Consider the following 13,984-nt stretch of genomic DNA (forward strand, 5'->3'; position numbering starts at 1 on the left):
AAGCATTTCCAAATGTACTACAATTTTTAACCCCATGACCTTGACCTTGAAGTTTGACCTAATTTTAAAAATTTTAACATTGCTGATAACATTTGATTGAGAGAAGATATGACATTTACATTTAACATGTGCATTACCTGTTTCAAGACCTTTCCGATTGTGTACTCTGGTTCTTGATATTTTATTCACATGTGCATTACTTGTGACAAGACCATTCAGATTGTATTATGATATTCGACCTCATTGACCCAATGACCTTTATCTTGAAGTTTGATATAGTTTTGAGAAGCCTATAATCTTTGCCATAACTGTTATTAATTCAATAATTTGTGTCTATTTTGTATTATGCATAGAGAAGACAGGACACACAAACAATTAAGACAGTTACAATATGACATAAATAATGGCTTCCCGTTCACTAAGACACAGAAAGCGGTGGACTGCAATTCTTTGAATTTGCTTGTTTAGCCTAATTCAGATCTAAAACTAGTGCTTATCTTTCATTAAAAAAATTTGATTTCCTGCAATGACCAAAAACGAAAGTAGAGATGCAAAAAAGTATATCTCTGTATTGCTCCAGTGATTTTCACTGTGGTGCATGTCCCATGACTCGGGGAATTGATACTCATGGTGACACTTGTCAGTATAGCCCTGATTTAGAATCTGGGGGGGGGGGGGTCACCGGACTTAGTAACTGCGAGAACTGCCGTAATTTGGTGCTTGTCGTCTACCCCCTTGATTGGAACTTGCTTGGCACCTTTTAAAATTAAAATATAAAAACATCAGTGATCTACCAAAACAATGTTTACATGGTTAATTAAGGTTTAATGATATATTTAGAACAGTAGAATTACAGACCTATTACTGTATGATTTATAGAGACTTACTGCTTTCGCACACGCATAGTCCATTCGCTGTAAGGAACTAAATTTATGGCTGTTTGATCCCAGTTTATAATAAGTTCATCTGGAATCTTAAACTTTGTCATATTGTCAGAAATTCTTTTCAAATATGCATTTTTATGTCAACAAAATCTTTAGGAAAGTGTTTGATTCCTTTTGTGTCCTTCCGCTTTGAGAAGCCCATTCTGTTCAGTAGAAATCATGCCTATGGTAATCCTTGGTTTATTTTTTGCAGACTGAACCACCAAGGTCAGAAATATCTGAAACAGAGAGACTTGGTGAAACAACAACACTTAAAGGTACACTTGTCAGCTGTATTAGACAAAGGCTAACAAATTAATCTTGTGGCCTAAGGACCTTTTTTAAAACAAAGAAATCTAGTACAGAATTACTATGTAAAAGTTTTTTTAACTCTCAATCTTTGTTTTTATTTGACCTTACTACTAAATCACTTGATTTATTCATCATTTCAGAATTGTGAGAATTTCAGAATTGGCCAAATTCGAACATTTATGTCAAACTTTATTAGATGGCTTAAATTTTTGTATGTTCATTGCTAGGTGCAGAAAAAAATGTTTCCAGAAATCAGTTTCAGGAGTCTGGGTGAGAATCAGTTTTGTTTCTGTGTACTGTAAAAATCACATTTTTTAGGGGTTTTTCGAGGTTTGAAGAAAAAATATTGGTTTCTGGGTTTTCATTTCATGGTTGGAGAAGTGTTGTAGTTATGTGTTTGAAAGTTCATGGTGGACATGAATTTATGGGTCTCTTCAAAACAATGAAAATTAAACCCCCACGAAAACTCGTGATTTCACAGTAACTAAAATTTTGACTTGGTAACAGTTCACTGCAAGATTTCTATTTGACTTACATTTGAGCATTATGATATTTGATAAGAATAAAAAATGAATAACATAAGGATAGCAATAATTACCATGCAAATTCAATCTTCATTTTCTAAAATTAATGTATTCTATGTGTATCAAGGATAAGTTGGTACTGTTAATTAGACAAAATTGCTCAATTTTAGCCCTAACCTTTGTAGGGAAAAACCTGAGTTAGACAATATGGAGCTCAAGGAATCCACTTTTCAGTATAGTTATTGCCAATTGCTTTACTGAATTCATGAGAAGCTACATTTCAGAGGACAAAAGAATGTATTAGTAGAAATTAAGAAAAAAATGTTCTTGTATTTTTTTACACTCTGCATAATAATTGCTCGTAAGAATAACCAGATGCATTATTTAAATGTTATCCCATTGGTTTTAATGAATTTTATCATATGGTTTAGTTTCACAGTTTTTACCTCAAGGGAGAATTTATCTATGTATAGTATTTTGTAATTTAAAATTTCAGCAAAAGAACTGATCCCATGTCCAAAGAAAGACAATGTGTTTTGCTGAAATTCAGAGAACCAAACAAACATAGATTACAGGAGACAGAAGTGAGAAAAGACTTCAGGGATCTAGCAGAAAATATTGTTTGTCCCTTTCAAAGTGACAACCAGGCACTACTGCAATTTTCCTCTGAAGATGGTATTTACATATTATTTTTTTTAAAATATTTTCAAAACAGTGAGGTAAGATTAAGGTCACTGACAGAAAAAGTTTACATGTAATTTGTGTTGACTTGGTCTAAATTTTTTAATGGAAAAACATTGTAAGTTCATACTTCACATAGACTGCTGATGTCCTGATAGTGTGTCATGAATTTGACCCAAGTCTATTTTGGCAAGTTTGAGGTCACTGTCAGAAAATATCGTATTATTAGTATCTGAATTATGAAAACAATATTCCTTCCTTTGAAGGGAGAAATAATATGATACAATATTTATGATTACATTTTTCAGGAATTGAAAGAGTTTATCAGATGGAGAGCTTGAAGTGGAAATATGATTTGCAAAGGTTTCCTCAACAAGTATGTTCCTTTTGTTTTCTCAACTAAAAGAATGTAATACAGTTGTGTTATACATGTACATGTATAATACAATTAAAATGGATAATTATGATAACCATGTACATCATACTTTGAAATGTTCATTATTTGAGCCAAAGATTCAAGTGAGCTTTTCTGATCACATGTTGTTGGGTGTCTGTCTGTCTGTATGTCTGTCTGTCAGTAAACTTTTCACATTATTGACTTCTTCTCAAGAACCACTGTACATTAATCGACCAAACTTACCACAGTGTACCCTTGGGTAAAGGGGATTAATGTTGTTCAAATGAATGGCCATGCCTTTTTTCAAGGGGAGATAATTACGAATTAATGAAAAATTAATGGCATCTTTTTAAAAAAAATCTTCTCATGAACCAGTGGGTGGGGAAAGATAAAATTTATATAGAAGCATTCTCAGATAGTACAGATCTATATTTGTTCAAATTATGGGGTAGCATAAGGCCACAATTGGCAATCAAAGTTTTAAATAGGAAAAAACTTTCAAAATCTTCACAAGAATAGCAAAGCCATGACTGGTCATCATTTATATGGAAGCATCCTCAGGTAGCATAGATTCAAGTTTGTTCAAATCATGCCCTTTTAGGGTAGTTGGGACATACATCTTTAGACATTTCAATACTGAATTGATTTTTTGCTCTTTCTTTGCCAAAGTCCTCAGGTGAGCAATATGGCCCATGGGTCCTTGTTTGTTATATACAATATGGTAATTCTTTCCAGTGAATGTACACTTTTTGTTCCTTTTGCCCAGTATGTTTACTTTTTTGAGAGACATTCATGTTTGTTATATACTTATATTCTATTGCATGTTATATATGATCTCCAATGATAATTGTAATTTTTTAAATCAGGCAGTGATTGATTTGAGGGCAGTTGTAAGTCAAAAAATGGTGAAACTATTGAAACAGAGGGGTATTACAGAAGATCTAATTAGACAGAAATCTGGTGTTACCATTGATCAGAAAGAGCCGAGTAGCATGGTTCTTTGTGGAAACGTACTGGAAGTCAAAGCAGCTTTTGACTTTTTATCATCATTGCTAAAAAAGCCATTGGATAATTTGGGAGAACAAGCTTCCACTGAAGATAATCAACACAAGACAGATGTGGAAACTTCAATCACAAACACAGATCATTTGAAACAAATGTCTGATTCTGAGAAGATAACAGAAGAAGCTAAAACTGCTCCAGAACAACTGCAACAATTTGAAAAATCATCTTTAAAGCTTTCACAAGTCTCTTTTACATCATCAATGGCACCATCCACACATAGTGTCAATACAAAAGATGATCAGAAAAAAGAGTTGGGAACTGTTGATTCTGAAATATACCAGCCTTCTTATGCAGAAAGAAATTTGAAAGGTCCTGAAATGCAATGTACATATGAGGATTATATCAAGCTGAGGCATTTTTACAAATACATTCTAGACAATATTAAGGAAAAGTGGAGTCCCAAGAAGACTACTGTTACTATGCGATTTGCAAATGAGGATCATAAAGCAAAATTGGAGAGTATGTTGCAGAGAATTAGCCGGATGAGTAGGAAAACTATTGCTGTGCAGAGTAAACTTGATTTCCTAGATGAACTTCTTCAGCAGAAATGTAGCAATGATCTATTCTGCTACTTGACTAAAGATAATGATAAAATAGAGATCATTGGAAATAAGAAAAAAATTGTTGAAAAAGCTGAAAAAGAGTTAGAAGAATTACTTGCTCCTAAAACTGGCATAGAGGAAGAAGTAGAAAATTCAATACCGTTACCTGTATTTATAACTAATGAAGGAATATCAGTATTTGTCTACCATGGTTCTCTCTTCACAGCAAAAGTAGATGCGATAGTTTGTCCTATATCAAACAGATTTGATTTACATGGATTACCAAAGGTTATTGCAGAGAAGGCTGGGCCTGAGTTTAAGAAGAAAGTTGATGAAATTCTTCAAAGACATAATGGAAAACTTCCAAAGGATTTTGTATGCGTTATTCCAGGAGGAGAAATTCCATCTTGCAAATATGTTGTGAATATTGTAACTGATAGAACGAAGTCAATGGAAGATAAAGAATGCAAGCAGTCTCTTCAGTTCAAAATGCTTCAGATATGTCAAGAAGCCAAAAAAAAGGAATTACAATCCATAGCATTACCAGCTATTTGTTCAGGTAACAAAAATTTCATAATGAATGATGACCACTTCACAGACAATTTTACATTTCCAACTCAGCTACATTAAGAAATGCCCGAGTTCACATTTGTGAGGCACCGTGTAGCTAGTATCGTTGTGAAATTTACCAGGGTACAAATTGTCAAACTTTAATGCAAGAATTGTCATTTTGTGTAGGTTCATAATTATTCAAGGCATATGGTCTCCAGGACAGGGATAAGGCCACAGGTTTTATAGAAATATTTCGTATCATATTAATCATATTTGCATCATTGGTCTGAATAAAAGCTGGACTACATAGGATTGCAAAATTGACATAAAAAATGAAAAGAGAGAGTAAATTTCATTGTGGAAAGTTTCTCAAATTCACAATTAAAAAATCAGCAAGATTCTGCATATTTGCTAATCATGAGTACATCTTGGTTTAAATAATGTTATTTGTTATTGTAGGAAAGACGGGATATCCAAAAGAGATCTGTGTCAATTGCTATGCAAGCAGCATTGTGAAATATAGCAGTTCAGTAGATGATATGAAGGGCCTGAGGGAAATACATTTTGTGGATCAGTCAGAAGAAATGATCATCTACATTGAATCTGTGTTCTCTAATCCAGACATGATTGAAGAATTTAAAGTGGAAGAACACCCAGACACACAATCTGATAATAAAAATCAGCCATCTTTATATCCATACATGGATGAAGACAACACATGCTACTTGAATGAATGTCTGAAAATAAGTGTCATTAAGAAAGACATTTCAAAAGTAGGATCAGATAAAGGGACATTGGTATATAATGAAAATTTGGAAGAAGCTTCCCCATTAGAGAAATTTTTTAAATTGCAAATTGGAAATTTTATAGGAAAAAACAAACAGCAAAGTGATCCTGGTAATATTGGAGATGTTGAACTAGTTAATGATACTTCTAGAAGGTTTGAGTTTATTTTGAAAGTGTATTTGCCAGTTTGGGACAAAAATATGAAAAGTCAAAAGCCTGAAAAGGAAAGGGAAACTTTCTTGAAAAGTTTGTCATTGGGTTATGCCAAGATCTTTGAAGAAGCCATAAAACTGAACCTTTTTCATTTGATACTACCATTGTATGGAGCAGGTGAGTTAAAATGATTATCATTAAATTTTACTTAAAAAATAAAACACTAGATTGTTCCAGAGAACATGTGTGGCATGCTATGTCATCATTAGACATAAACTAAACTTAAAGGGTGTCATATATTTTTAGCTCTACTGGTCAGAGACCAGAAGAGCTTATTCAATAGTAAGGTGTCCCTTGTCCATCCATCTGTCTGTCTGTCTGTCTGTCTAATCAATTTTTCAAAATGCTACTCCTCCTACAGTTTTGGTCTGATTTCAGTATATCTTGGCACACAAATAGACTACGCTAAGATACAAACATGTAATTCTGTTTATCAGTTTTTGATTTTGATGAATGGTGTTGCCATGGTTACTAAAACAGAAATTTCTGTGAAATCATTTCAAAACACAACTCCTCCTACAATGTTGATCTGATTTTTAATATACCGTAACTTGGAACACAAGAAGACTACACTTATAAGACACATAATTCAATGTATTAGCTTTTGATTTCAATGAGTGGTGTTGCCATGTTAACTAAAAATAGAAATTTCTTTGAAATACATTCAAATCGCTACTCATCCTAGGGGAGAAACGATACACCTTCACGGTTTGATACGTTTTGTATAATTAGCTCACCTGAGCCAAAGGCTCAAGTGAGCTTTTCTGATCAAAATTTGTCCGTTATCTGTCATCGTCATTGTTGTCGTTGGCGACATTGTTGTTTTCGTAAACTTTTCACATTTTCATCTTCTTCTCCAGAACTACTGGGCCAATTTCAACCAAACTTGGCACAGAGTATCCTTGGGTGAAGGGAATTCAAGTTTTCAAATGAAGGGCCACGCCTTCTTCCAAAGGGGGATAATTGCAAATTCATGAATAATTTATGGCATCTTTCAAAAATCTTCTTCTCAAGAACCACTGTGTTAGAAAATATGAAACTTATGTGGAAGCATCATCAGTAGATTCAAATTTGTTCAAATCATGATCCCAAGGGGTAGGGTGGGGTCACAGTTGGCGATCAAAGTTTCTCCTCAAGAACAGCAAAGCATTGATTGGTCATATTTACTTGGAAGCATCTTCAGGTAGTGTAGATTCAAGTTTGTTCAAATACTGACCCCCATGTGTAGGATGGGGCCACAGTGGGCGATCGAAGTTTTACATAGGAATACATAGGGAAAATCTTTAAAAATCTTCTTCTCAAGAACAGCAAAGCCTTGATGGGTCATATTTACATGGAAGCATCCTCAGATAGTGTAGATTCAAGTTTGTTCAAATCATGACCCACAGGGGTTGGGTGGGGCCACAGTGGGCAATCAATGTTTTACATAGGAATACATAGGGAGCATCTTTAAAAATCTTCTTCTCAAGAACAGCAAAGCCTTGATGGGTCATATTTACATGGAAGCATCCTCAGATAGTGTAGATTCAAGTTTGTTCAAATAATGACCCCCATTGGTAGGGTGAGGCCAAAGCGGGCGATCAAAGTTTTACATAGGAATACATAGGGAGCACCTTTAAAAACCTTCTTCTCAAGAACAGCAAAGCCTTGATGGGTCATATTTACATGGAAGCATCCTCAGATAGTGTAGATTCAAGTTTGTTCAAATAATGACCCCCCATGGGTAGGGTGAGGCCAAAGCGGGCAATCAAAGTTTAACATAGGAATACTTAGGGAAAATCTTTATAAAACTTCTTTTCAAGAACCACAAAGCCATGATTGGTCATATTTATATGGAAGCATTCTCAGGTAGTGTAGATTCAAGTTTGTTCAAATCATGACCCCTGGGGTAGGGTGGGGTCACAGTGGGCAATTAAAGTTTTATATAGGAATATATTGGGAAAATATTCAAAAATCTTCTCAAGAACAGCAAAGCTATGATGGGTCAAATTTATAAGGAAGCATTCTCAGGTAGTGTAGATTCAAATTTGTTCAAATCATGATCCCTGGGGATAGGGTAGGACCAGAATGGACGATCAAAGTTTTACATAGGAGTATATAAGAAAAATTTCAAAAAATCTGAAGAAGAACAACAAAGCAATGATTGGTTGTATCTATATGGAAACATCGTTAGGTAGTGTAGATTCAAAGAATGTTTCCACTTAAGCATATTGCCGTGGCCCCTTTTTCGGACACCTCTAACATTATATAATCAACTCAAATCTTAATTATTTTACACTTAACCCATATTTTGTTTTCTGTGTGGTACATTACTTGCAAAAATTTACATTGAAAACGCCGCTTTAGTTTTATTAAAGGTAATTAAAAATGCCCACTAGTGGGTGTTAATTCCAGAATGTTGCCCTTGTCTGAGCTGGGTTTTAGTTGCGTCTTATTAATATTCAGAGTAGGCGGGGCGTTTCATCGATCGATTGAAAACATGTAATAGCCAGTTACATAATGGTTTCTGGGAACTACTCAGCATGATATGATAAAAAAAAATATACACAAAAGTAAACACAAAGAACATGTTTAAACTTCTCAAGGATTAAGCCAGTTTTTTTTTTTTTTTTTTGGAAAGAGGGGTGCGAGGGACGATCTTTAAGATGTACATGTACTCCCTCCCTAAATCCAGATTTTTTCCCATTTTTAGCTCACCTGAGCTGAAAGCTCAAGTGAGCTTTTCTGATCACATTTTGTCCGTAGTCCGTCTGTCCCTCCGTCCGTCCGTCTGTAAACTTTTCACATTTTTGACTTCTTCTCCAGAACCACTGGGCCATTTTCAACCAAACTTGCCACAAAGCATCCTTGGGAGAAGGGGGTTCAAGTTTGTTCAAATGAAGGGCCATGCCCTTTTCCAAGGGGAGATAATTAAGAATAAGTGAAAATTTGGTGTCTTCTTTTAAAAATCTTCTTCTCAAGAACCATTGGGCCAGAAAAGTTGAAACTTATGGGAAACCTTCATTACATAGTGTAGATTCAAGTTTGTTCAAATCATGACCCCCGAGGGTAGGGTGGGGCCACTTTGGGGGATCAAAGTTTTACATAGGAATACATAGGAAAATTCTTTAAAAATCTTCTTCTCAAGAACAACAAAGCCACAATTAGTCATATTGATATGAAATCATCCTCAGGTAGTGTAGATTTAAGTTTGTTCAAATCATGACCCCCAGGGGTCGGGTGGGGCCACAATGGGGGATCAAAGTTTTACATAGGAATATATAGGAAAATTCTTTAAAAATTTTCTTCTCAAGAACAACAAAGCCACAATTAGTCATATTGATATGAAATCATCCTCAGTTAGTGTAGATTCAAGTTTGTCCAAATCATGACCCCTGGGGGTAGGGTGGGGCCACAATGGGGGATCAAAGTTTTACATAGGAATATATAGGAAAATTCTTTAAAAATCTTTTTCTTAAGAACAACAAAGCCACAATTAGTCATATTAATATGAAATCATCCTCAGGTAGTGTAGATTCAAGTTTGTTCAAATCATGACCCCTGGGGGTAGGGTGGGGCCACAATGGGGGATCAAAGTTTTACATAGGAATACATAGGAAAATTCTTTAAAAATCTTCTTCTCAAGAACAACAAAGCCACAATTAGTCATATTGATATGAAATCATCCTCAGGTAGTGTAGATTTAAATTTGTTCAAATCATGACCCCCGGGGGTAGGGTGGGGCCACAATGGGGGATCAAAGTTTTACATAGGAATATATAGGAAAATTCTTTAAAAATCTTCTTCTCAAGAACAACAAAGCCACAATTAGTCATTTTGATATGGAATCATCCTCAGGTAATGCAGATTCAAGTTTGTTCAAATCATGACCCCCGGGGATAGGGTGGGGCCACAATGGGGGATCAAAGTTTTACATAGGAATATATAGGAAAATTCTTTAAAAATTTTCTTCTCAAGAACAACAAAGCCACAATTAGTCATATTGATATGGAATCATCCTTAGGTAGTATAGATTCAAATTTGTCGAAATCAAGACCCCTGGGGGTAGAGTGGAGCCACAATTGGGGATCAAAGTTTTACATAGGAATAAATAGGAAAAATCTTTTAAAATCTTTTCAAGAACAGGAAAGCCGTGATTAGTCATTTTGATATTGAAGCATCCCCAAGTATTGTATATTCAAGTTTGTTCAAGGCATCTTCCAGTAGTAGGGTGGGGCCATAATCGGGGATCAAAGTTTAACAAAAGAATATATATAAGAAATATCTTAAAAAATCTTCTTCTCAAGAACAACAAAGCCATAATTAGTCATATTGATATGGAAGCATCCTTAGGTAGTGTAGATTCAAGTTTGTTCAAATCTTGAACCCCCCCTCCCTTCCTACCCCCCAGGGTAGGATGGCAGACACTTTTAAAATTCTGTTTCAAGAACAGCAAAACCATGATTAGTTATATGAATATAGAAGCATCCTCAGAAAATTTAGATTCAATTTCATTCAAAACATGGCAACTGGGGATAGGTTATGCCTAGAACAATTGATCAAAGCTTTACGTATGAATATATAGAAGAAGAAATCTGCTGACAAAGAACAGCAGGGCCATATTGACTCAGGTGAGCGTTGTGGCCCATGGGCCTCTTGTTTGGTAGGTTCTGGTAGATCCTTCAAGTCGTATAGTAAATAAACAAAATCTAGCAGCTTACTTAAAAAACAACAGGTGAATGACAGGTTACTTTTGTTTCGAAAATATTTTTTATTTTAAAAAGGGTAAGTTGCGATCACAATTTAAGAAACATATGTGGCGCATACGTGGAAAATCAACACTAAATAAACCAGGCCTACTTGTACAGTCATGTAAACACACACTTCACATTATTTTAATGAAAAAAATAAAAATAATATAAAAGAAAAACAACTTCTTCTGTATTTTCAAAAAGATTAGTGCAGTATCGAATTTTTAAAAAATATACCCCCTCTCTCTCTCTCCATACATCAGTACAGTAAATACTGGTGTACAGAATAACAAAACAAAACTTTTTTTTGCAATGCTGTAGTGATATTTTTAAAATCACTAAAACAATTTTATTAATTATATATGTGTTTATTTGTTTTGTTTTGTTATTTTTTTTTGTCTGAATAAGCTTTCCAGTGTTAAACAATCTATCCGTACTTCTACCCCGTGTACCTATATTTTTACAATCAGAAACATTTTGAGGAATGATGTTATTGCTAAGATGTAGACTATGCCTTGGAAACTCATTGAACCCCCAAGCGAACCCCTAAATCCAAGGACTAAAACTAAAATATCATTACATTTTGCCCGATTTAAAATTCCATTACCCTTATGTGTCAAATATTTCTTTTGAATGGTAGCATCATTATTTTTTCTGTCTTCAAATGTGGACCTAATACCTGAACAATATTGATATCCATCGGATGCCACTATTATCGTTGTTGCCGAGGAACCGGGGGGGGGGGGGGGGGCACGGACCCCCCCCCCCAAATTTTGCCGATATATAGAACACTATAGAAAACATAGCAACCATACACTTGTGCCCCTACAGTAATTATGTCGGATGCCCCCCTCCCCCCTTTTTTGCTTGTCAGGGAATTTTTGGTAGTTGATAGTGCTCCCAACTGAAAATGTATAGCTGTGCCCCAAAAACTGAAATTGCTTCCTACGTGCATGGGTTTTACCAAAAGAGGAATTTAATACATACCTAAAGAACTCCTTTGTATATATTGAACTCTTTTGAAATCAATATAGGTGTATGTTTTAATTTAAAGAAAACATTGTTAAGAAAAGTAAATGGAATTTGGTAGAATGGTCAGCCTATTTTATCCCTCTCCCTACATCAAGGTCAACGTAAATACATAAATGATATAAAATAAACAAAGCAAAAATGTAGAAAATGTTCCAAATATTTCAAAAATGTTAAATTACTTACAAAATAATGAATACTTTAGCAAAATTTGGCACTACTAAAAATACTGGGCAGAAAAAATAATTCGATGTTGATCAATTGAAAATGTAACGGTCTGAATTGCTAATCGCAGCTAAAGCCACATGATTTATTGATTTTTAGGTCACCTGAGTCACTCAGGTGACCTATTGCTATCCGTTTTTGTCCGTTGGCGTGCGTCGTGCGATGTGCGTTAACATTTGAACATTTTTAGCTTCTTCTCTGAAACCGCTCAACCAATTTCAACTAAATTTGGCATATAGCATCTATGGGTGAAGGGGAACAAAAATTGTGAATTTCATGGTCCCTGCCCCCCTGGGGCCTGAGGGGTGGGGCTAAAACTACCAAAATTAATGCAATCTTTAAAAATCTTCTTCTTTACTCCTGGACATCAAGCAGTCAAACTGTTGGCATCATTGTAATAAGCATTGAGTCCTCTACCAAAATTGTGAAATTCGTGGCCCCAGGGTCAGGGGTTCTGGTGCTAGGGCGGGGCTATATAGATCACATAGTGAAAGTGCATTATTTCTTTGAAAATCTTCTTCTCTGCTCCTGGGTATTAAATAAACTAACTAAGTATATAGTTATGATGAGTAAGAGTGACTCTTCCAAAATTGTGAAATTCATGGCCCCAGGGGCAGGGGTTCTTGTGTTAGGGCGGGGCTCTATTGATTATATAGTGAAAATGCATTAGTTCTTTGGAAATCTTCTTCTCTGCTCCCGGGTATTAAATAAACTAACTAAGTATATAGTAATGATGAGTAAGAGTACCTCTTCCAAAATTGTGAAATTCATGGCCCCAAGGGCAGGGGTTCTGGTGTTAGGGCGGGGCTCTATTGATTATTAGTGAAAATTCATTAATTCATTGAAAATCTTCTTCTCTGCTCCTAGGTATTAAATAAACTAAGTATATAGTTATAATGAGTAAGAGTGCCTCTTCCAAAATTGTGAAATTCATGGCCCCAGGGGCAGGGGTTCTGGTGTTAGGGCGGGGCTCTATTGATTATATAGTGAAAATTCATTAATTCATTGAAAATCTTCTTCTCTGCTCCTGGATATTAAATAAACTAACTAAGTACATAGTTAGGATGAGCAAGAGTGCCTCTTCCAAAATTGTGAATTTCATGGCCCCTGGGTCAGGGGTTCTGGTGTTAGGGCGGGACTCTATTGATTATATAGTGAAAATGCATTAATCCTTTGAAAATCTTCTTCTCTGCTCCTGGGTATTAAATTCAGTAACTAAGTACATAGTTAGGATGAGCAGGAGTGCCTCTTCCAAAATTGTGAATTTCATGGCCCATGGGTCAGGGGTTCTGGTGTTAGGGTGGGACTCTATTGATTATATAGTGAAAATGCATTAATCCTTTGAAAATCTTCTTCTCTGCTCCTGGGTATTAAATTCAGTAACTAAGTACATAGTTAGGATGAGCAGGAGTGCCTCTTCCAAAATTGTGAATTTCATGGCCCATGGGTCAGGGGTTCTGGTGTTAGGGTGGGACTCTATTGATTATATAGTGAAAATGCATTAATCCTTTGAAAATCTTCTCTACTCCTGGGTATTAAATTCAGTAACTAAGTACATAGTTATGATGAGCAAGAGTGCCTCTTTCAAAATTGTGAACTTCATGGCCCCTGGGTCAGGGGTTCTGGTGTTAGGGTGGGGCTCTATTGATTATATAGTGAAAATGCATTAATTCTTTGAAAATCTTCTTCTCTACTCCTGGGTATTATTGAAACACATTAAATACATAGTTATGATAATCAAGGATGCCTCTTTCAAAATTGTGAAATTCCTGGCCCCTGGATCAGGGGTTCTGGTGTTAGGGCGGGGCTCTATTGATTATAAAGTGAAAATGTTTTAATTCTTTGAAAATCTTTTTCTCTGCACCTGGGTATTATTTAAACAAACTAAGTACATTGTTATGATAAGCAAGGATGCCTCTTCCAAAATTGTGAAATTCATGGCCCCGGGGACAGGAGTTTTGGTGCTAGGGCGGGGCTATATAGATCCTATAGTGAAGGTGAATTA

At 35.4% G+C, this 13,984-nt stretch overlaps 1 protein-coding gene across 1 annotated transcript in view; it reads left to right on the forward strand.

Annotated features, from left to right (window-relative positions):
* LOC133180422 (uncharacterized) overlaps nucleotides 1-13,984 on the forward strand; it is a 175,800-nt gene that overhangs the window by 20,913 nt on the left and 140,903 nt on the right. Inside the window, exons 6-12 of the mRNA XM_061314952.1 lie at nucleotides 1,138-1,201; nucleotides 1,463-1,505; nucleotides 1,930-1,992; nucleotides 2,256-2,434; nucleotides 2,749-2,816; nucleotides 3,704-5,003; nucleotides 5,456-6,112. Coding sequence (XP_061170936.1) covers nucleotides 1,138-1,201; nucleotides 1,463-1,505; nucleotides 1,930-1,992; nucleotides 2,256-2,434; nucleotides 2,749-2,816; nucleotides 3,704-5,003; nucleotides 5,456-6,112 — 2,374 coding nt within the window. The remainder of the gene's footprint in view (nucleotides 1-1,137; nucleotides 1,202-1,462; nucleotides 1,506-1,929; nucleotides 1,993-2,255; nucleotides 2,435-2,748; nucleotides 2,817-3,703; nucleotides 5,004-5,455; nucleotides 6,113-13,984) is intronic.

This window comes from Saccostrea echinata, unplaced genomic scaffold (genome assembly GCF_033153115.1).
Source record: "Saccostrea echinata isolate AGI-Se365-2 ecotype Australia unplaced genomic scaffold, CSIRO_AGI_Sech_v1 ptg000006l, whole genome shotgun sequence".
In the NCBI taxonomy this organism is placed as follows: Eukaryota; Metazoa; Mollusca; class Bivalvia; order Ostreida; family Ostreidae; genus Saccostrea; species Saccostrea echinata.